At 33.9% G+C, this 25,877-nt stretch overlaps 1 protein-coding gene across 4 annotated transcripts in view; it reads right to left on the minus strand.

Annotated features, from left to right (window-relative positions):
* The window catches only part of for (cGMP-dependent protein kinase for), a 353,560-nt gene that overhangs the window by 112,729 nt on the left and 214,954 nt on the right, over nucleotides 1–25,877 (minus strand). For all 4 annotated transcript variants that reach the window (XM_090378024.1, XM_090378025.1, XM_090378023.1 and 1 more), the window contains exons 7-10: nucleotides 23,319–23,413; nucleotides 9,217–9,288; nucleotides 8,459–8,533; nucleotides 1,478–1,565 (exon numbers count right to left, since the gene is read on the minus strand). In XM_090378024.1, coding sequence (XP_090234150.1) covers nucleotides 1,478–1,565; nucleotides 8,459–8,533; nucleotides 9,217–9,288; nucleotides 23,319–23,413 — 330 coding nt within the window. The remainder of the gene's footprint in view (nucleotides 1–1,477; nucleotides 1,566–8,458; nucleotides 8,534–9,216; nucleotides 9,289–23,318; nucleotides 23,414–25,877) is intronic.

Below are 25,877 nucleotides of genomic sequence, written 5' to 3' on the forward strand. Positions count from 1 at the left end.
AAGTAAACAACCCAGATGTTTCAAGGGAGTAAAGTCATTAGAGTTGGATTACAACAAAAAAGCTTGGTTGACAAGTGAAATTTCTAAACAGTGGATTTTAAAATTCGATAGAAAAATGACGAAAGAAAACAGAAAAATAGCTTTGATTGTCAACAACTGCCCTGCCCACCTTCACTCAGTAATTTAGAAACTTACAAGTGTGAAGCTCGTTTTCTTCCTTCCGAATACCTCGTCTAAACTGCAGCCAATGGACCAAGACATTATCAAGAATTTGAAAATGCACTACCGAAGGTGCATACTAAAAAAAAATTATACTGAGAATAGAAACCAACCAACCAATAGATTCTGTTATAGATTTGCGGATGTGCATATATCCGCAAATAGTTGGCAAAAGTTTAGAGTCAAGATGTGATGGAAACGACGATTAACAATTGTTTCGCAAAAGCCGGTTTTGCTAAAATGCCAATTAACAGTGATAAAAGGGATGAACTGCTTCAAGACATTGAGCAACCTTGTGAAGAACTCTAAGCGAGAAGTCTGATCAGTGGAGAAATTGTTCTTGAAGAATTTTTAGGAGTTGATAACAATGTCATACTAGCTGAATATCCAAGTGACTCCAATATTTTGGAGAGTATTCAAAGAACTAGTGAGAATATCAACGATGAGTTGTATGATATTGAGGGCAACAAAGACAATGAGGGCAATATTAAACCTTCCAAACATGAAATGTTGGCAACATTTGAAACTGTGATGAGGCCTTCAGTTTGAAGAAAATGTGCCAGAAAATATAAATAAATAAATAAATTTTCTGTTTATACTCCGGCACAACAACCAAGTCAGTAGAGTTTACAATAAATCACCAATACAAATATTTATTGTATTTAGTAGTCACTGGCTTGAACCCCGGTCCACTTAAGGAACGCGTGCTATGCACTCTCGCTCCTGACCACTGGGCTAAATTTGAGTGCTTAAACAAATGCAAACATTTTTATAAACAATGTACAGAAAAATCCAGTGTACAACAAAAAATAACCAAATATTTTACAACATAATTCTTAAAAGTGTACTAATATATTGTGCACATCATGTAAGCAGTCATTTCTTAATATATGTGTATTAATAAATTAATTGTTTTAAAATGTCAGAAAATTTTTTCATTCCCACTTATTTCTGATTTATTTCTCATATTTTGCTTTACTGTATTTCTGAGTCAAATTACAGTATTTTTCGTTGTTGAAAGGTCATATTTCTTTATAACGAAATTTCTGTATAATGAACTTTTTCAAGTGAACGATCAATTATTTTTTGTTGTATGGAGGTCTGACTGTATATTAAAACCAAAAAAAATTAACCCATCACTGTACAATATGTAATGTTATATGATACATATAACAAGTAATAAATCAACAAATCTAATACATCTAGTAAGGCAATTATAATAAAGATTGGAGGCTTAAATTGTCATAATAATACTTACCAATTCAACTCTACCAAAACCACCAACACCAAGTGTTGCAACAACTCGCAGATCGGACAACTTGAGTTTAAGAAATTCTTCATGGACTCTAAAAAACAAAATAGCAAAATTAAAATTACAGTACCATGTTAAAGTTTCATACTGGTGGTCCTCTATTCATGAGACAATTTCCCCAATATTTTACTAAGTCTTCTCAGTGAGATGCAAGTTTACACATAACAAAAACTGAAAGGTGTGCCAAACCTGTTTTTGTCAAAGCACTGGTTTGTTGAGCTGCTATGCAATTCCCCATATGGAATAATCATGTGCCAATTCTTCATCAATTTATTACACACTAATAATAGCAACATAGTGCATGGAGACTAGGCACCTGCGAGGTAATCTGATTGATGTGTATATGACCTTGAATCATTTGAGAAAGCTCAATGCTGATGGGATTCTTCCTTCTGTCCAGATTAATCGCCTGAGGGGACATAAATTTAAATTGAGAAAAGACAGTTGCAGAATAGATGTTTGGAAATTTGCCTTTAGCCAGCAGGTGGTTGATTGCTGGAACAAACTTCCAGCTGTCGTTGTAGAAGTTGACAGTTTAAATAAATACAAAGCAGAACTAGACAAACATCTGGAGCGAATGGATGAGTGAAACGGGAAGGGTTTTTTTTTTGGCTGATGCTGTATAAGCTTGCTTTCTTGCATCATATGCCTTTACTAATGCTAATGCCAAATCATTAAAGGGAGATGGACAAATAATATATGAAAAGCTGTCCCCCCCCAATACTAATACAGTAAACCCTCGCTAATCTGGTTACAGTTAATCCAGATGTTGGATAATCGGGATCGAAATATTAAAAATTCTGTTCACAGCTGAGTACCGTACTTTGAAAGACACACAGGATTTAGGAAGGCAGATGAGTCACTCTGACTGCACAGAGAGAGATGGAATATACATCACACTGTCTTGCATGTTGTTCAGTATTGTTGTTGACTGTGTCGGACGGATGTTATTGCTTATATCGCTCAATTTTTGTACTTCTTTATATGCATATATGTACACAAGTTAACATTTTATATATTATGAGTTTATTAGATAGTATGAATCAGAGCTGTAATACTCAATATGTTCTACGTTGATAATAATATTAGTAAATTAATAAGAGGAGTTTACCTCAATATAGTACGTGGAACACTTCCGTATGATACCCTCCAGAAATTAAAACGGAAAAAACGAAAAAATCGACAACTTACCGGTCCATTAAAGTAAAATATAAATAATTAAAGTAAAATATAAATAATTAAATACTCAATTTAACACAATTCAAAACAATTAAAATTCAAATTAACGCAATTAAAAGAATAACGAAAATATTCAAAACGATCTTCCTTCCTGAAGCTGACAATGCTTTTCGACCGACTGTCGTGATCACAGGAATGAAAATCCCATTCACAGAAGATCACAGGATTTTCATTCCTGTGATCACGACAGTCGGTCGAAAAGCATTGTCAGCTTCAGGAAGGAAGATCGTTTTGAATATTTTCGTTATTCTTTTAATTGCGTTAATTTGAATTTTAATTGTTTTGAATTGTGTTAAATTGAGTATTTAATTATTTATATTTTACTTTAATTATTTATATTTTACTTTAATGGACCGGTAAGTTGTCGATTTTTTCGTTTTTTCCGTTTTAATTTCTGGAGGGTATCATACGGAAGTGTTCCACGTACTATATTGAGGTAAACTCCTCTTATTAATTTACTAATATTATGAGTTTATATAATTGTTGGCTAAACCACAACACCACTTCCTTGTTGAGGTCCTCATATGTAGGCTGTTTCATTGTTTTTCTGATAGTTATGCCTTTAATGCTATCAGATGTGCCTGCAAAATCTAATAGCTTCCCTTTATTTTTTACGATGTTGTTTATGATTTGGTCACCAACATTATAATGGTTCATTAAAGATTTAACGGATGTACAGTTTTCAAACTTTTGAATAATTTCAAGTGTTTGTTCAATTGAAAGCACAAGTCTTATGCATTTACCCATTATTTTCATGATTTCTAAATATAAAAAAAAATATATATGTTTACTATAAAAAATTTTTTTTAATACAAATGCTGACATAAATAACAAAACAAAATTTGTCTTTTTGCAGTGCGATGGAACATAACATGCGACGCACTAAAACAAACTAAACATTTGTTCTCTTTCCACTGTTTTTTTTTTTTTTTGAGCATGGGTGCGAAGACACCCACAGGGGTTGCAGGATAATAGGTACATTAATCTGCCTATCACGACTTATAATGCCACTTGTCGCTTATTTACGACTTGCAAAACATCTGTTCTATTTATTACTTGAATTTTATGATTTCTGGTGGATATTTTATTTATTTTTTTTTTACTTTGGAGTTGTGAAGTGTCCTCGTAAATCAAAAGTCTGCTGTACAACTTCTGAGTCTTCGATCAATGGATAAATGTATTGTCTTTTTATAGTTTTTAAATAAAGGCTCTATATATAGTAACATTTTTTTTAATTTATTTTCATCAGCACTATCTATATCATTAAATTTTCATTTATTTGTTCTAAGTTCCCCCCCCCACACCTTTTAGGACAATCTTTTGCTTCACTAATCCAGATGATCCCCCCCACCCAAAATTAATCCAGATTAGCGATGTGTTTACTGTACTTAATAATACCCCAAAAAAGACAGAAGTAACTGTGCAGTTCAACATGAAACAGAACACCAAAAGCTGCTGGAATAGCTCGTAGAATTCTGCCAGCAGGGAAGGGAAGAGAGATAATTATCCTAATGTAAAAAAAAAAAACCTATCATTATGCTGCATCTTGATTACTGCATACAGGTCCAGAAGCCTCATTTTATGAAGGATGTGGATCTGTCTATTAGGTGCAAAGAAGAATAAACTTAGAAGAGCAACATGATTAGAAGATTAGAAGAGCAAAAAACACAAAAGAGTATTCTTAAGAAATAAAACTTGTTCTATACATTTCAGCATCTGGAAACTAAGCATATGCAAGCATATGACCTGAGAGTAGTGTTAAGTCTTTAAATGGACTGAGTAAACTAAATGAATAACCTTTTGTGAGTGTTGTCTTTATAATCATATTATAAAGACAACATTATATTATGACACACACAAGGGGATATAAATTTAAATTAGAAAAACAATGGTTGTTGGATAGATGTGTGAAAATTTACTTTCAGCCAGCGAGTAACTGATAGTTGGAACAAACTTCTAGTATTGTGGAAGGTGGGTAGTTTAAATAAATTTGAGGAAGGTTACACAAATTAATTGAGGATGAAAAATGGTTTTTTTTTAATGATACTTGTTAGCTTAAATCATTTGCAATTACTAATACTGATATCCAGATTGGATAAAAAGATAACAGAGTAAGTAACTGCAATTTATAGTTCATAATATTGTTTAAAATATTATTTATTAAAAATAAATAATAAAGAAAGAACTGTATTTTTAAAAATTTCTTTATATTTTCCTATAAAAATATGGAAATATTATTTACCCCATGTGGTTACTTAAGATATGCTTTTAAGTAAATAAATTACTTAGCCCCAAACATTAACAAGATGATTATGCTAGGATCATATTTAGATTGTATTAACCATACAATACAATCTATGTATTTAATACGGAAGCCATTTTCTTTCGACAGTCAATGCGAACAATAGACTTAACAGATCGGGATGGAAGTGGTCTCAAATTGAAGATAATTCTTCTTAGTTGTGCAGAAAGTTGTTAAAATTTAAAAATTCAAAATAGTTTTCTTTTATGGAATGGGCCAGTTTTGTAGTACAAACGAGAATAGTTCAACATTCACTTCATAGATGGAGCCACAGGAAGATGCTAACTGTTAAACAGACAGTTGTCTAAGTTGATAAGGCATTTTTTTTTTTATTAACAATTTACACATTTGCACAATCTTGTCCTTTGTTCCGAAAAAAAAAAAATAATAATAATAATAAAACTCTGCTATCAATTGCTAAATTGCCTACCTTAAAAGAAAGAACTAATCGTAAGGATTCCATGGCACTACTCACTATATGCCACTAAGTTGCGCACATGTGCTCATACACTCATTGCCATTCATTATGTTTAATATGTTCAGAACTCATCATTTTGTTGTTTGAGTTTATTTGTTTTTTGTTTTGAGGTTATTTAAAGTAAGTAAGGATTTAGAAGTATGACACAGTCAGAATGCGGAAGACATGTCCGCCGACACGCTACTCTGACTGGTCATGTTGAATGTACCATGCGGCAAAGAAGAAACATGCCTTTTTGTGTTTCTGCAAATGTATTACGGATTGTTCTGAAAGACTGATCCTGAACACATTTATAGGTATATATTGATACTACACGGGTACTACATTTCTTTAGGACAGCTAGAGAAAAACTCTGCTACCAATTGCAAAATTTTCGCAACGGGTACAGCTAGCTGTAGCCATTGCATGCGATAGGCCTAACTGATTTGGTCTCAAATTGGAGATATTTCTTCCTAGGTGTGCAGAAACATGGGAAAATATAAAAATTCCGAATAGTTTTATTTTACAGAACGGGCCAAATTTCTCTACTAGCACTGCCAACCTTAAAAGAAAGAATAGTTTTATTTTACAGAAATAAGAAATGAGAAAGGAGTTGATGCATACTGGCTTACCTGCTCACGATCAAACACGGACTACATTTCTTTAGGACAGCTAAAGAAAAACTCTGCTACCAATTGTGAAATTTTCGCAATGGGTACAGCTAGTAACAAGTTAAACAAATTTCTGCACACTTACAAATTAATTGCAAAATTAAACAGTGCAAAATTATTTGGTGATATAATCTTATGCATTTCTGATATCTCATTTATTACTATCTAAAGGCTTACTGCCTTTTAAAATTTTGAATATTCTACCTAGAGCAAAAGGAAACACAGTGACTACTAAACAAATAAGTATAAAGCTTTAGTTTCTCATCTTATAATTATCAAAACAATTACTGATAACAAAATTCTTACCTCTAACTTCCTGGCAGGCAAAAATTAAAAAGAAAAATAAAACTTCGAACATCATGAATTACAGCAAAAATATATATTTTTTGTTGTTGAATAATATTAATATAATAACCTCTACAATAAATGAGTTTTTGAAATAAATAGAAATTTTTTAAATATTCAGTCGTGTAGTTTTATTCCTTGTACTTTTTTTTTTTTTTTTTGTTAATCCTATAAGAAATTCCTAATGTCCATGACAAATACTGAGTATTTATTGTTAATAAAGAGATAAAAGGACATTACTATGAATGCAAGCATGACTAGTATTAAATAAAGGCACACTGCATGTTGCTGAAGCATACTTAATTTTGAAATTTAATGAAATAAGTATCTCATCAGCATAACCACTATACAGAGTCATGAGGTATTAAATGTGTGATCCACAGTTGTAAATCTAAGTATGGTACAGGGCCTGGTGGATCTTGTGGGATAGATTTTTTTTTTTATTTTAGATTGCTGTGGCCATAACACTCTATAGTTCATTGTATTTTTATTTTAATGCAGAGCTGGGTACACATGTTATGAGTTAGCAAAAAATGCTCTTCATCCACACAGATGAAACTCACAATATCTTTCAACAAGTGTTTTCTTTGACTTCTCCATTGAAAATTCCAGAAATCTGTTATTTATCACACAAATGGAAAAAATACAAGATCAAGATTAAGCCTACTCTCAATAATTACATACACGTGCTGAAAAACAAGATTTTAAAATTACTTGAGTCTCTCACTTCCAATTATTGAAGTGTTTAGGTTTTTTTTTGTGTCATCACCACCAATTATTATACTTAGTGGTTTCATGTTATTGAAGAGTCTGGATGGCATCTAATCATTAAAACATGCGGGTGTTTCAATTTACATAATGCTTGCCGAAGTGACAATAACCCTCAAATAGAGGAAATGATATAAAACATCAAAATATATGAGCTAAAATGCTGCAGAGGGGATTTTATTTTTAAAATATTAAAAATATGTTTTTAATGTAAAATATGGATTTTTTTACAGTTTTGTTCATAACACATTAAAAATAAAGGTGGCATCAAAAAGTGAACGATTTTGAATTATTTCTTGCCGATTTTAAGGTATAAGTGGAGTAACTTTTTTTGCGTGCATGTGTTCCTGAAAAAAATATTGGTGCACTTGCTTGTTTGTTTGTTGTCAAGTTTTTGGATGCATTGGTGACTTAGCCTATATTACACCACACTTTGTACTTGGTTAGGGTTTAATTAAATAATCTGTTGTTATGAGTCTCTCTCACTCTGGTCCTGCACACAGAAATGTTAGAGGGCAAGCCTAACCACTGTTGTAATCTGTATAGTTAAAATTTATTATCATCAACCATCTAATACTCCTTCCTCTACTTGTGTATTATTTGGCCACTGAGGCAGAATTTATTTTTATTCCCTGGAATCACAAGTTTGGCATAAATCAAATACTACAAATATGTTACATTATTACTGCTTTTATTAAAAAGGGATGAAATTAGCTTACTTACTCATGATAGGAAGCACCCTATCATGACCAATCTGAGATGGCCTCTTATCTTGGAAAGATGCTCCTTTTTCATATATGTTATTAACAATAAAAGAAAAGTTCTGTTTTATGCTCAATGTATCAATCTGACATATCAATCACACATTAATCCAGTTGGATACTGCAGACTGATACTACTGTTCTGTCAAAGTCATAAAAATAACAATGCTCGTCTATAAAGATTATCTAACTATAAATGAATACTGCATAAATACTAAAGTAAGGCATTAATGATTATGGTTATTTGAATTAATCAAACTTATCAAAATTTACAGTCAATTCCTACTTTGTGTTAAACAAGTGAAGTTTCTACTTTAAAAAGAAAAAAGCCCATTTTTTTTAAACTCTCCAAATATCCTGAAACAAATCATAAAGGCAACCTACCTCCTCTTTGGCACTTCTTCATCATATCGTTTAGCACGTATTTCATCTATATTGCTGATTAGCTGGTTGAAAGACCTATAAAATTACATTAAAAAGATTAAATATCTTTTAAATCTTGCCACACAAAATTGTCAAAACAGAATTCTACAGTATAGGTGAATTTCCAGATTCAGAGTGCTATCAGTCTAATTACAAGTATAAGACTAAACATTTGGTAAATTATTTTTTGAATTCAATAATTTTGAATTCAAAAACTAAAAATCACATTGAGTATTAATTAGTTAAAACAGAAAAAACTACAGGGTACAGATGACTGAAATATATGGTTGTTTAATGTATTGTTAAATTTAAAAATCTAAATTACAATGTAGTGCAGTGTGGTGAGTTTATTTATAGCATAAAATATATATTATCCTTCATAGTACTGTCTTTTAGTGTTATTACAGTTAACAGCAAAATAGTGATTAATATTTTTTACATTAAACTAGGATTTTAAATTAAACAATATTTGCTTAATAGATGCAATTATCACAACACATTCACATAAAACTGTGCATAAAAAACTACTGGATATAGAATTAAGTACACTGACATATTCCTAACTTTAACTGTTTTATATTAGCACAGCTTAAATATTAAATCAAAATGACTGAAATACTTTTTATTTCAAAATAAAAGTAATAGGCAAAAAAGAATTTTTAAATAAGATTATATTTTTGTTTCAATATATTAACAAGATAAAAATTCAATGAACTTACTCTCTATCAATGACTAGACATGTTACTCCATCTGGATCATCAGCTACAATATTAGCTGTTCTAACATCTTCACTACATTAAAAAAAAATAATAATATCATGACAGTATAAAATAAGAAACAAGACAACTTTGTAGGCATGCAAAAACAGATAAGGAAAAATTTTAATTAAAAATAAACCTACTAATAATTCACATATAACCTTATTCTACTGGCTTGTGGATGGTAATAACTTTAGATCAGCTGATACTTTTTCAAAATCATGATTTTATAACTCGATTGTATAAAATAATACATAACATAATTTTACAGTGTAGTACGTACTACTGTCACATAACCTAGGAATAGTATAGCTTTATTATTATACTTCCTGTTAGTTTGGTGTAGTATTTTTAATTTAAATTTAAAGCTATAATCATGCTTCAGACTAGAGCAGCTAAGCAAATAATTCAAAGTAGGTGGAATGCTCTGGCCTGGGGAAGGGGGGGGTTACTGCTGAAAGCAGTTCTCTGAATCAGAATTTTCAATGTGTGCTATTTTCTGCATATCTCTCTGCAAAAATATCCGCAGTAGTAGATATGATATAACAAAAGGACATGCTTTTCTGTGTTTTTGATGAAAAGAGCGTGAGGAGATTAAGCATAAATGCAGCATTCTGACAGGCAAATATGAGAACTTGAAGAGAGTTTATGCCCTTGAAGGAATAAAAATGAGGAACCTCATCAGTACTCTACTGCCTAGCTCAATATTAGAGTTCACTCTCATGCATCAGACAAAACAATAATATCCCCAGCAGAAATCACTAGTTTCACAGTGGCTATTGTTGGTGACTCTACAGTCACAAAAACACTGTACAAAAATGATAGGTGAAATATCCTTCACAAAAAATATTGTTGTATAAATTAGTACTAATGATATTAAGAACAGGAGAACTGAGAATTTACTTAACAGGTATAGGGATATGCACCTAGTCTGTTGAGAAGAAACCATGAGTTAGGATTAAATTTGAGTGTCTACAATTTTCCCCAGACTTGCTAATTGGAAAGCTTTGATCAATTCATCTTCGAAAGATGTACACATATACATGCTTGTACAATAATGCTAGAGTACAGTAAATAAATGTGATGAATCATAAACATAGTAGCTCTCATACAGAGGGATGCAGAATGTGATATTGCAAGTGCTACAGGCCTAAATGAGGCAACACCAAGAATTAGAAAGAATGCAGAGAAAATAAAAACAACTTTCATAGAAGGAACAACTCAAAGTGTAACAAAATCCATTAGATCAAGACAAATTGGAAGAGATGGAATAGCTGTCATCTGTTTGAACAGAAGATCAAACAAAGACCAAGTTTTCTTATGATAGAAGCAAAAGCATTAGCAATATTTTATTATGTAATAGTCATAATAAAATATGTAAGTACTTTATTAAGATTATTTATTGTGATTCGTAAAGTTTTGGTTACAAATGTGTGTTCAACTTGGGTGGTTGGCACCTAACCCTATTTTTTCCATAGGGCCTGTTATTTTATATTGCACAATTTTGCATTGCACGGGAGTTTCTAGGAACACAACTGTCGTGCTATACGAGGACTGACTGTACTTTCTTTACTTATATAAACTCTAGAAGGAAGGGGATGAATTAGATTGGTCCACTTGATATCAATGGTTTGTCTGTTGGTGACCTTGCTCAGACAGCTGATAATCTGAATGAGTATTTTGCATCTACATTCACACACGAGGAGTTATTAAAGGAGGAAAATGCCAGAAGTATATCAAACTGTAACAGGGTGCTTAATGATTTTGTAATAACTGAGAGCAAAGTGAAGGAGAAATTGTTGAAGTTAAACATAAGAAAGGCACCTGGGGCAGATAGGATCTATCCAGTTATATTAAAGGAGGTGGCAAAGAAAGTAAGCAAACCCTTAGCCATAATTATGAGAGCATGCCTGCAGCCAAGGGAAGTCCCAAAGGACTGGAGATGTGCAAATGTATTCTCAAATCACAAAAGGAACTAAGGGTGACACGAGTAATTACAGACCTGTTGGTTTAACTTCTATTCCGGGGAAAATAATGGAGTCACTGGTTAAAGATGCATTGCAGGATCATCAAGACAAGATTACAGTAATAATTCAGACACAGCATGGCTTTGTTAAGGGAAAATCTTGTCTGAAAAATTTGATTGGATACTATGATGTGGTTACAAAGGAACTGGATGCAAAAAATAATTTTGATATTATATACAGCAGACTCTCGATTAACCGGGACACTTCAATACTCCAAATTAAAACAAAAAAAAAAAATAATAAAATAAAAATAAACCAGAAATCAAAAAATTCAAGTAATAACTAGAATAGGTATAAACAGATATTTTGCAAGTCGTAAATAAGCGACAAGCGGCATTGTAAGTCATCATTGGTAGATTAGTGTACCTATTTTCTTGCAATCCCCGCTGTCTTCACACCCGCCGCTCAAAAAAAAAAAAAGACACCAAATGTTTAGTTTGTTTTAGTGCATCGCGTCAATTGTTGTGTTCCGTTGCATCGCAAAAGGACAAGTTTTGTTTCATTATTTATGTCAGGGATGTCAGAATTTTTTTTTATAGTAATTTTTTTTTTGTTTAAGAATTGCAGAAATGATGGGTAAACGCAAAAGAGTTGTGTTTTCAGTTAAACAAAAACTTGAAATTATTAAAAAGTTTGAAAACGGTGCATCTGTTAAATCCCTAATGAACCGTTATAAGGTTGGTGACCAAATCATATGCAACATCGTAAAAAATATAGGAAAACTATTAGACTTAAAATCGACATCGCAAAAAATAAAGGGAAGCATCGTATTGGACACGCGAGTAGTGCGTGGTAAGTTTTTTCGTTTTTTATCTATCGCATATTTTTTATGTAGGTTGCTGAACATTTTTCGATACAGTAAGTCCCTGACTTATGCAACTACAGTTTTACGTAAATTTTTTTTTCACTGAATTTTTTTTTTTTTTCTAGGATTGTAAAATTTAAAACAAACAAAAAATAATAAATAAATAAAATAAGCAATCAATAACAATGATCGTGGCACACACAAATTGCACAAGTGAGATACGAAGTAACAAGCAAAAAAATAGGAAAGAAGAGAAAATTCTTACGATTTATTTATGGTGTTTTTTTTTTATATGACTGAAGATTTCAGTGAAGGGGACACATTTCACCATAATAACATAAAAACCCACACAATTCCAGCTACTGGTATTATCAAAAATGCAATAAGATCGAGCTTACTACCCATTTATAATTAGATACATGAACAGAAAAGCCAAGTAACCAGGAATGTGCAAATTGTTTAATGGCAGTGACCTCCAGAAATATGCTTTAGTAAAATGCGAGTTCGCGTGAGGTGATAATAGTGTGTTTCCCCCTTAACCCTGTGAAGTTCTTTTCAGAAAATTTCATTTTGACCGTTATCATGGTGCCAACTAAGAGAATAAGTGACAGCGCTACTAGTAAATCTATTAACAAAAGGAAAGCCATCGATTTGGATCAGAAAATTAAACTAATAAGTTTGTATGAAAATGGCCAAACATTAACAAGTATTGCGCAGAATTTGGATTTGTCAATAATAATATAGTAGCAATATATTATTAGTCGTTCCCGAGTTACAAAAAACTCGACGAAGTAAGAAGTACTGGAATGTATCTCTTACATTTGTCAGGGACTTTTGTATTTTTGGATTAACCGAGAAATCGTTTATCCGGGATTTGTTTTTTACCATCTATCCCGGAAAATCGAGAGTCTACTGTACTTGGATTTCAGGAAAGCTTTGGAAAGCTGCTGCACATGGAAGATTACAGTACAAATTGGAGTAGTATGGTATTAAGGGTAAGTTGCTACAATTGATAAAAGGGTGGTAGAGTGGGAGAAGACAGAGTGGTAATCAATGGACGCTGTTCTTCATGGACTAATGTTATTAGTAGAGTCCCCCAGGGTTCAGTGTTGGGCCCACTGTTGTTTTGTATACTAATCAATGATACTGATGAAGGTATATCAGGCTTAATGTTGAAGTTTGCAGATGATACAAAGGTTGGCAGGGTTGTTAATGACAGTAATGGCAGTGTGCTACTGCAACAGGATCTAAAAAATTTGGGCAGATGTGCTTAGAAGTGGCAACTGAAGTTTAACATTGACAAATGCAAAGTACTATATATGGATAGAAGTAACCCCAGAGGAACGTACCAACTGTGTGGTACTAACTTAGGGTGGTAGAATATGAAAAAGACCTGGGAGTAATTGTGCAGTCAGATATGAAGTTTTCTGAGCAATGCAGACAGGCTGCCAGAGCAGGTCATGGGGTATTGTCAATGACATACAGGAATTTCGCTAGTAGGAAAAAGGAGGTGATTATCCCTTTGTATAAGGCAATGGTCAGGCCATGCCTTGAGTACTGTGTACAGGTCTGGAGGCCTCATTTTAGGAAGGATGTAGATTTGTTTGAGCGTGTACAGAGAAGGGCAACAAGATTAGTGAGGGGAATGAAGGGATCCTCTTACCAAGAGAGGCTTAAGTTCTGCAAATTGCAGTTGTTGGAGATTAGGCACCTGCAAGGTGATCTGATTGAGGTGTATAAGGCCTTGAATGGGTTGAGCACACTAAATTCTGATGGGATTCTTTCGCTTGCTCAGATTACGAACCTGAGGGGGCATAAATTCAAATTGAGGAAAGACAATTGTAGAATAGATGTGCGGAAATTTGCTTTTAGCCAATGGGTGATTATTTGCTGGAACAAACTTCCATCTGTTGTTGTGGAAGTTGATAGCTTATATAAATTTAAGGAGGAACTAGACGAACTTAAAGAGGGAATGGATGTGAGAAATTGGATTTTTTTTTGGCTGATGCTACATAAGCTCATATGCTTGCTTTCTTGTATCACATGCCTCCATTACTACTACTACTACTATTATTATTATAGGACCGACCATGCTGAAGAAATACCACAATTTAGGTCACAATGTTTATGTGTCTGCAATTCTGCTCAGGCATGATAAGCAGGATTATATGCTGAAAGCCTTGTGGATTAACTCAAGACTTGAAGAACTCCTCAAGGCTTTTGGGGGAAATTTCTATCAGCTTGGCCTGCACTTGTAGGCCAAGAAGTAATGTGTTTCATAGAGATGGGATACATTTAAACAAAGGTGGTGCAAGGGTTTTTGCCAATATTATTGAGGATACCTTAAAGGTTGAGGGGAACTGCTAGTTTGGGGGAGGACAAAGGTAATATAGATACACATTTATCTGATAACAGTGGTCAAAGTAACACTTGCACATTCCTCAAAAGTTCTTGTTTGTTACTGCAATAGAACATATTAGCAAGATGTTCTGAGGGTAGAAATGTTTCAAATAGGCGGGTAGCTAATGCCAGGGAAGCGAGCTTAAATAACTTTAAGGGGAGTATGTCAGGGTAGTTAACTATACAAGAACACTAAGTCTTAGTTGTTTATACAGTAATGCCAGTAATGTTGTCAGTAAAATTAGTGAATGCAAACTGCTGGTTAGGACAAGTAACGCTGATATAATAGGGCTTACAGAAACGTGGTGACACCCGGAGATAGGGGATGATGAGTTTCAGTACGGTGTGTATAATGTATTTAGGAAGGATAGGGAAGAGAGAAGGGGTGGTGAGGTCATGCTTCTTATCAAAAGCAGCCCGAGCATGACAAAAGCTTTCCCAAATTCAGACATTTCACATGCTAGTATAGAATCTCTATGGTGTGAGATAGTTGGTAGCAAAGGTATAATGAGAGTGGGAGTAATCTACATGCCAGGTGATTATGAAGATTATGACGAGAGCCTCTACATGTAAATGGAACGGGCAAGTAAGCATCAATGTCTTATTATGGGTGATTTTAATTTGCCTCTAATTAATTGAAGCAAATCGGAAGGAAACTCCACATAGAAGGCAAAATTTTTAAATCAATTAGATGATTGTTATTTGTATCAACATGTCAGAGAAGGTACTAGGGAAAAGAATACTCTAAACCTGATCATCACCCATGAACCAGATGACATAATAGGGCTGACAGTACAGGAACCAGTAGCAGGAAGTGATCACGGAGTTCTAAGGTGGACAATGAAGAGAGAGAGGTAGCAGTAGTTAAAGGCAAAGGAATGGGTTATAATTTCAGGAAAGGAAATTACAAGGGGTATCAAAAAGTTCATATGTACTCTCCATGTATAGTAACACATTTCTCCCATCTATGGATCAGTTGTTTAATGCCTTGATCATAGAAGTCTGTACTTTTTGCCTGAAACCACGATTCCACTTCTTTGATGACTTCCTGAGACAAATCAAAGTGGCATCCACGCAATGGTTTGTTCATTTCTCGAAATAAGAAGTCTGACAGTGCTAGGTCAGAAGAATAGGGTGGGTGCTGCAGTAGTTCGAAGCCACACTGGGCAACAAAGTTGGTGGTGGCAACGGCCATGTGAGCCAGTGCACTGTCTGACAGAAGACTAACACCTTTGGTGAACATTCCACACTTTCACCTTCAAAGCATCGCATAACTTTTTCAAAAGATTTCTGTAGTATTCTCCGGTAAGTGTGGAACCACAAAGTAGGTAATCTGTCAGGATAACCCCTTTTCTGTCCCAAAACACAGACATCACCTTCTTCGCAGATGGCGTGGTCTTTGCCTTTTTGGGAGGTGTGCTTCCACTACTTTGACATGTCTTTAATCTCCAGATCATATTGCTACACACAGAATTCCACTGCTTTGGCATATCTTTAGTCTTTGGATCATTCTGGTACACCAAGCATTCATCTTTTGCCACTAACTAATCAAAAAAGTTCTCAACATCCACATTCACAAATCCAACGGTTGGGAGAACATTGCATTCAACACTGCTTCTGCAAAGGTTTCAGCAACCTTGGAACCTATCGTGCGGAGACCTTAGACATGTACAAATGGTCATGTAAAATGCTGTGGGCAGACCCATAACTAATTCCCACTGCATTTGCAATGAAATTAATTGTCACGCGTCTGTCACTCAGCACCAGCTGCTCAACCTTTACAACCATCTCACGGTTCTACTTTTTTACAGTGTCATAGGATGGACAATTCTGCCCATACACAGCTTTCATTCCTTTTTCAATTTCCTGAGCTTTCATGCCCTGCAAATGCAGGAACTTGATCACTGCTCGATACTCCACTTTGTCAACCATACTGTCCTTCTTCAGATACCAGCCTCCACCTCTGGTGTGCGATCACCTACGGGAATGAAATTTCACATGTTAGTTATTGAATATGTAGACAACTTCTATTAAAAACGGAATCTTCCTACTGATGCTTTATATAAGGCGAATACAATTGAATTATGGTATACCTTTAAACCATTAATCACAGAAGCCTTGACTGCTTATAGCATTAAAAAAAAATTCCACGAGGAAGATTCCAAGTTGGATGAATAAGGAAGTTTCCAGAATACTTGTGCAGAAAAAGATGGTACGTAAAAGTTAAAGAGCAATAAAAAAGTACTGAAGCCTATAACAGCTACAGATTGATCTGTAATAATGCCACAGAAAAGTTAAGACTGGCAAAGATAGACAGATTATGAGAAATCGCTGGCAGAGAGTGGGGATAAGGAATTCTTCACATATATAAATGCAAAGAAGAGAAGGACAAACCAGATTGGACCCTTATGTAATGGATGTGGGATAGTATTAGATACCCCAGCTGAAGTTGCAGATGAACTCAACAGTTACTTTGCATCAATATTTACAGAAGAAAAACCCTTTGTGTCAATTAGAAATTATGGGAGTGAAGTTGAAAAAAATGTAATTAATGATGTTGAAATTTCATTTGTCATTTATTTAATGAAAAAAACTTTTGAGCCTACAGGCCAGTAAGGCTCCTGGGGTTGATGGCATATACCCTATAATCTTAAGGGAGGCAGCAAGTGAGTGCATTGAACCATTGAGACTAATTATGAGAGCATAACTGGACTTGGGAGTAATTCCGTTGGATTGGAAAAGTGCCAATATATCTCCAATACACAAGGGCAGGTCTAAGAGTGAAGAGGAAAATTACCGGCAGGTCAGTCTAACTTTAGTAGTAAGGAAAATCATGGAGACAATGATCAGGGGATGGAATTCAGGATCATTTAGATAGAAATGGAATTCTGAAGGATATTCAGCATGGTTTTGTAAAGGAAAAATAATGTTTAACTAATCTGGTTAGCTATTTTGACAGGGTCACTCAAGAGCTGTTAGGGAATATTTCAACATTGTTTATTTGGATTTCATCAAAGCAGTTGGCTCAGTCCCACATGAGTGGTTACTCTATATAGCTGGAACAGGTTGGAATCACAGGGAAAATCCTTAGATGGATAACTGAATGGCTTCAGGGCAGGAGGCAGAGAGTTGTGATAAATGGTTATTCCTCAGACTGGGTTGATGTAAGAAGTAGGAAAACAGAAGTATCAGTATTAAGACTACTGTTGTTTTTAATTTTTGTAAATGACATCGATGAAGGGATAGAGGGTATGATGTCTAAATTTCAATGATGTAAACATTGGTAGAGTAGTCAATGATCACTGCCAAGCAGAGTGACCCAGAGAGACTTCTTCAGTGACCTACACAGACTTCATGGATGGTCAAGAAAAATGGCAGCTATGCTTTAATCCAGTAAAGTGTAAGGTATTACACTTGGGGAACAGTAACCCCAAAATAACTTATACACTTGGTGGAGTTGAACTGAAGCCAGGAGTAGAGGAAAGGGACTTGGGTGTTATGATAAGGTCAGACATGAAGTTCTCTGAACATTGTAGACAATATCTTCAAAAAGGCCTCTGAGGTTGGGAAAGTTCATATTCACGATATTACATTAATACACCAACCGTTGAGTTAAAATAATTTAATACTGTATATATAAAGAATACAAAGAATACTGTAACATAATCTATTTACAATAACTGTTTGTGAATAAAATAAAATACAAAATTTTAAAATACAATAAAATATATAAGGTTAAAAGCGTTAAAACTGTACAGTTTTAATAGTTTTAACAGTTTTAACAACTAGATAGTATGTATAGCTTAGCTTAATTTTCAGCACTCACCTCATAGCAATCCGCTTAGCTGGTGGAGAGTTTTACCACATACATAGTGGTTATAGGATTCTAATAACTTACAGGGATTATGGGTTTAAAACTAAGTTATGGGCTATAAAATTTTTTCTAAGAAAGGAAAGTGCACCTTCCATTCTATGGTTGCCTAATTAAATTAAATTAAATGAAGAAAAGAAAAATAGAAGCTAAAGCTAATACAAACCAAACACCCAGATAAATATCGAATCATACATGAAACTAATGCTGTTTATAACTCCCAATTAACTAGTAAACCTAACATTTCCCAACAACAATTAACCCACATACGAGACTTTATGAAAACCCCGAACATTATAATACAAAAAGCAGACAAAGGGGATACTATCGCAATCATGGACAAAAACACATATATAAAGAAAATGTTACACAGCTTATCAGATTCAACAACATACAGAGCTTGCAACACGTTTAATATTAACAAGCTTAAAAATAAACTTGATGGGATCCTAAGAAGACTCAGAGCCAACACGTTTAACATTAACAAGCTTAAAAATAAACTTGATGGGATCCTAAGAAGACTCAGAGCCAACAAACAAATTAATTTACATACCCTCCAGCAAATAGGCATACGCAGTAACATTCTTCCACACATTTTTGGAATAGTCAAACTCCATAAACAAGATTATCCTTTAAGGCCCATCGTTTCCTATAAACAGTCCACCTATACTAACCTATCCATATTCCTCGTCAAAATTATTTCACCTTTAATGAGATTTTCTCGGTTCAGGGTCTACAATACTAAACAAGCACACGAACGTATAACTTCCATAACCATATCTGAAAACGATATTCTCGCGTCCTTCGACGTCATCTCCCTATACACAAACGTGCACATCGAATCCATGCTACTGGCCCTTAAAGAACTATTAATTAAAGATGACACATTGACAAAACGTACTGACTTAAACATTAATGACATTTTAGAACTCACATCACTGTCACGGCAAACAATTTAAATTCCAAAATAACATCTACGAACAAATTTTTGGCCTTCCCATGGGCCTCAGTATCTCTGCCCCTTTATCCGAGATCTAGTAGTAGTAGTAGTCGCATGTGATGCAAGAAAGCAAATGTATGAGCTTATGCAGCATCAGCCAAAAAAAAAAAAAAAAAAAAAATCAAACCATTCCCTCCAAATGTCCAGTTCCTCCTTAAATTTATTCAACCTATCAACTTCCACAACGACAGATGGAAGTTTGTTCCAGCAATTAACCACCCGCTGGCTAAAGGCAAATTTCCGCACATCTATTCTACATCTGTCCTTTCTTAATTTGAATTTATGCCCCCTTAGGTTTGTAATCTGAACAAGTGGAAGGATCCCATCAGAATTCAGCGTGCTGAACCCATTCAAGGCCTTATACACCTCAATCAGATCACCGCACAGGTGCCTAGTCTCCAGCCACTGCAATTTGCAGAACTTAAGCCTCTCTTGATAAGAGGATCCCTTCATTCCCCTCACTAATCTTGTTGCCCTTCTCTGTACACGCTCAAGTAAATCTACATCCTTCCTAAAATGAGGCCTCCAGACCTGTACGCAGTACTCAAGGCGTGGCCTGACCATTGCCTTATACAGAGGGATAATCACCTCCTTTTCCCTGCTAGCAAAATTCCTATATATCATTGACAAAACCCCATGACCTGCCCTGGCAGCCTGTCTGCATTGCTCAGAAAACTTCATATCTGCCTGCACAATTACTCCCACGTCTTTTTCATTTTCTACCACCTTAAGTGTAGTACCACACAGTTGGTATGTTTCTCTGGGGTTACTTCTACCCATATGCAGTACTTTGCATTTGTCAAGGTTAAACTTCAGTTGCCACTTCTTAGCCCATCTGCCCAAATTATCTAGATCCTGTTGCAGTAGCACACTGCCATTACTGTCATTAACAACCCTGCCAAACTTTGTATCATCTGCAAACTTCGACACTAAGCCTGATATACCTTCATCAATATTATTGATAAATATACAAAACAGTGGACCCAACACCGAACCCTGTGGGACTCCACTAATAACATTAGTCCAAGAAGAGCAGCACCCATTGATTACCACCCTCTGTCTTCTCGCACTTAACCATCCTTTTATCCATTGTAGCAACTTACCCTTAATACCATTCTGCTCCAATTTGTACAAAAGTCTTCCATGTGCAACAGTGTCAAAAGCTTTCCTGAAATCCAAATATATGATATCAAAATTATTTTGCATCCAGTTCCTTTGTAACCACATCATAAATTTATCTACCTTGCATCTATCGAAGAAAAAAATTCTCCAACCCTTTCCCCCAGGAATTAAACTATACATGAGATATGCAGATGACGTCCTCTTAATAGGCAACAGAACCACCATCGATACTTTACTGAACACCTTTAACACAACACATGAAAGACTCAAATTTACCCTCGAGGTAGAAACCAATAATAAAATTAAATTTCTAAACCTCACTGTATACAAAATAAGCACATCTTTAGGCACCAAAATATACAGAAAAAACACACATACAGGTAAATTCTTACATTACCACTCACACCACCCTCTATACATCAAAAAAGCAGTTCTATACAACCAGATATACAACGCTGTAAAATACAGCCACACACAGACCTATCTGTAGAATTGCAATACCTCACCACAAAATTCATCAACAGAAAATACCCATCACAACTAATAAAAGAAACCATCACCAAAGTTCATAATAACACTAATAACCCAAACAAAATTATTAACCACGTGAACAAGAATAAGATACATAAACCCCTTATTGCGTTCCCATATCATCAACAATACGCTAGAAGACTTCAACAGATTTTTAAAAATACAGATATCAAATTAATATTCACATCTTATAACAAATTAAGTTCCAAATTCAATTCATACAAGACAACACATGAGTACGAGACACAAGATCACAACATTATATATTTGATCAGATGCCAATCAGATTGCCAAGCACGTTACATAGGCAGTACAACAGCAAAATTCGGGACATCAAAAATTTCCAACACGCGTGCATACTACCACTTTAATAGCTTCAAAACTAATTCAGCAAGTACAGAACTAACACAGCACGTCCAATCTCAAAATCACAACCCACTCATCGATTCAGCCATCACAGTAGTTAAATTAAATTCCAGCTACAAAATCCTTGAAAACAAAGCCCTCTCATCAAATGGTTTAAGCGCCATACATCACTCAATGTGTTAAACAAAAAGATTCCCGCCAATTTCTCCCCCATTTGGAATTTAGCACGTATTAAGTTTCCACGTGCACTGAAATGCATTTCGGGAACCCAACCCGCATATAACACAAGCGCGCTCTCTTTCCCCCCACTATAGCTAACTGAGGACGAATTTCGAAAGTCGCTCATGCACGGCTATTAGCTTCTATTTTTCTTTTCTTCATTTAATTTAATTTAATTAGGCAACCAACAGAAAAGGTGCACTTTCCTTTTTTAGAAAAATTTTTATAGCCCATAACTTAGTTTTAAACCCATAATCCCTGTAAGTTATTAGAATTTTATAACCACTATGTATGTGGTAAAACTCTCCACCAGCTAAGCGGATTACTATGAGGTGAGTGCTGAAAATTAACTAAGCTATACATACAATCTAGTTATTACATTACAGCACATAAGGACTCCTTAAAAATCAATAGTTTTAACAATTGGACAGTTTTAATGCTTTTAACCTTATATATTTTATTGTATTTTAAAATTTTATATTTTATTTTATTCACAAACAGTTATTGTAAATAGATTATTTTACAGTATTCTTTGTATTGTTTATATATACAGTATTAAATTATTTTAACTGAATGGTTGGTGTATTAATGTAATATCGTGAACATTGTAGACAAGTTGCAAGGAAGGCCCATGGTGTCCTATCGATGATTTATCGAACAATTGCTAGTAGAGATAAGGACGTCATAATCCCATTATATAAGGCTATTGTTAGAATACACTTGAAATACTGTGTTCAAGTATGGAGACTGCACCTAAAGAAAGATATTGAGCTTCTTGAAAGGGTCCAAAGATGGGTAACTTGCCTGATGAGATCAGCAAAAGAGCATCCACATGAGGAAAGACTTTGAATATGTGGTTTGCAGAGCTTGGAAACTAGGCACCTTAGAGACTTGACTGAGGTGTTTAAGGCTCTGAGAGGCATAAGCAAAATAAATTAGGATGATTTTTAGGGTCATAAATGATTCTAGAACTAGGGGTCATAAACTCAAGTTATGGGGGGAGATGTTTAAACTGGATTGCAGTTAGTTTTATTTTAGCCAGCAAGTTATAAATTACTGGAATAAGTTACCTACATGAGTGGTAGAAGCTGACAGTTTGGAAAATTCATAGGTCAGCTGGACTGGATATTTTGTCTAGGTTGTCTATTTCCTTTACTCTTATTAATTATTTATTTATTATTTATTTTTTTTCTTATTATTATTATTTAATTTTTATTATTATTTTTTATTTTATTTTATTATTATTTTTTTTTTGGCTAGTGCAGCATAAGCCATAGGCTTCCTTGCACCATGTGGCTAATACTAATCACTAACTTGCCCACATAGAGTTCATTTGCCACATTTTTATAACCTTCATTGAAGACTTGCAACAGTCAGATTTCTGTTATTTTTTTAAGTCATATAAATTTTGCCTGGTTTCGTGATTTTGCTCAACAAAACTATGGCAATACACTGTGAAACAGAATACTAAGCACTTCCCTTGCCATAAACAAGTCTTGCCAAGCCTTTGACAGCTTATTCACAATATTTTTTTATTTTATACTTCAAAATATTCTTTAACTATTACCATCTTAGGTTAATTAAATAAAAAAATTTTCAAAGCCACTTTCACATATCTGCAACAGACACAGATAGGTGATTAACAACAGTAAGAGATTATTTATAGAACTGTATCCATCCCATAAATTACAGAAATTCAAAACATTTTTAAATGCAACTTGCCTCTGCAGTGCTTTTTCTCCAAAAAAGTCACCTCTTTGTAACATTCTGATGAATTTTTCTTCATTTGTATTTGGAAGCTTCATTGTAACTTTAACCTAAAAGTTGAAATGTAGAGGCAATATGTTATTTTACAAATGCCAAAACAGAATTTATTATGCAAAAATAATGCAATTTTTTGGTTTGAGTTTTGGTCATTTACATAACAATGTCACATAACATGTCTCTGCATTATTATTGACCAAATACATCCAAAAGTTAAAACTTATAGCAAAAGCAATGTGGTCTATGAAAGAATTTAGCAAGTGTGGGAAAAAAAGCCTTGGCAATCAGGATTATAGTAAACTCTAAATTAATAGAAATAGGGGTATTTAGGATTCACCCATTATTAAAAACCACTATGATGCATTCTGACTATTGGCAGAGGAAACGGGTGCAGTGCAATGCAGATGATACATAATAAATAATACATATATATTTCTGGATTTTAATGTTTCACAATGAAAAAAAAATATAACCCTTATCTATCCCAGAAACGAGAGGGAAGTTTAGTGAAGGAATGTCATTTTTCATACTGACACTCACTTCTGAGGTTTCCACAATACTCATATTACTCTTGACTGTCTAAAGCTATATTTGTAAAACATTATTGAGAGTTTGGCTAAGAGAGGTAGCATATGCTACTGAAACATACCATACAATGTGGCTATTTATGATTTATAATATTTATGATATATTATATTTATTCTATTTATTCAAAATTGTATTTTATACTGGTATTGTCTTTTAATTATTTTATATTTATAGCCATTCCATATTATATTAAAAGTCATAATCAACTGTTTAGTCAGTGACTGTAAAAAATTTTTATTATTATATAAATTAAACATTGAGGATTATGTTTTCCCTTCAGGTTGCAGCCAGCAGATTCCAACTGCTGAAAGTAATCTTTGATAGAACAACAGTCCTCAATTATAATTTATTTCACAGACCATATAACTTTTACTATATATGTAAAAGGTATTCCAAATAGGTATCCTATTTGGAATATGATAATTGAAATAAAATAAAATATCCTGAATAATATTCAGGATATTTTATTTTTGTATTACAGTTATTACTGTGACCACAGCATTACTGTTATGTCTTCACCAAAGTTATTAACAAATATCAGAAGCAAGAGGAGACCTAGAACATAAAAAACTGTGGAACTCCATTGAAGACCTCAGTCCACTTAGAGTAGCAGTAATTTCTAAACCATCTTTTGTCTGCTAACACAACCAACCTTTATCTACCATAGTCTTCTCACCAATGGCACACACTGTTCCATTTCTATAAAGGAACAATTATGTAGGGGAGTATCAAAAGCTTTACTAAAGTTCAGATCAGTATGTAAACATTATTTTTGCATCCAGTTCTTTTGTGCCAACCTTAAACCAGTTTATCATATTACTTAGACATATTAAAAACCTTCTGAAATTCTTCCAGTTTACGGACAGCACCTGAACTCAGACCTCTCCAAATGACTGATGGAAAACCACTATACTGTCACAGAGGATGGCGATTTCAGTGAACATACAATCATTTATTACCCAATATCTGTTACCTGAACCAACATTACTCAACTTTAAAAGAATTCTCACATGTAAATACTAATGAAAAAAATTTATTTAGCTTATTAGTTATCCATATAAGGTCGAGAGAGTTTAGGTAACATCATTAATGATGTTAACAAAACTATACTGCAGTATACCAATATTTTTCAGTTCTCTTCCAGTTTACATATGCAAAAACTCTTCACTACTGCCCCCCAGCCTCTTTGCCAAATCTTTTCAGAGTCTGTCTTAGTATTTTTTAGTTCCCAAGTTTATTACAGATTAATTTAGACTGTTCACAATGTTCAGTGTCTTGATAATTTATATTCATCCCATGCAACTTCCTTTTCTGTTACTAACTTCATTAGTTCAGTAACAGAAAAGGAAGCTGCATGGGATGAATGTAAATTATCAAGACACTGAACAGAATCAAATAATATCTATGTCCATAATAATTTCATGAACAGAATCAAATAATGCCTATGTCCATAATAATTTCATGAACAGAATCAAATAATACCTATGTCCATAATAATTTCTCTTGTGAGAATTAAATCCTATATCAGGAAAACTCAAGTTCTCCATAATAATTCATTTATGTCTGCTTGCCCACTATCTGCATAAACTGTCTCCATGGTCATACTCATTTAGTCTCTAGCACACCCCAACCTCATATTTACTTTCCCTTCACTTATGTAACATGTAACTGCCTTAATAATACAATAGTTCTCATTTATTGAATATATTCTTCATGAATCAATGTGCTTCACAATTAAAATCATAATGCCTTCCCCCCTTCAGTTATTCAATTCACATTATATTTTTCATATTGAAATTTCACATCCAATATATCCAAATGGCGACATGTTTCTGACATTCCTATTAAATATAGCAGGAATATCAGAAGTACTAGTTAAATAAATTATCGTCAATGTGATAGTTTATTTAACCAGTACCTCAAATTTAT

Source organism: Mastigoproctus giganteus, chromosome 7, assembly GCF_048544385.1.
Source record: "Mastigoproctus giganteus isolate SK-2022 chromosome 7, ASM4854438v1, whole genome shotgun sequence".
Lineage (NCBI taxonomy): Eukaryota > Metazoa > Arthropoda > Arachnida > Uropygi > Thelyphonidae > Mastigoproctus > Mastigoproctus giganteus.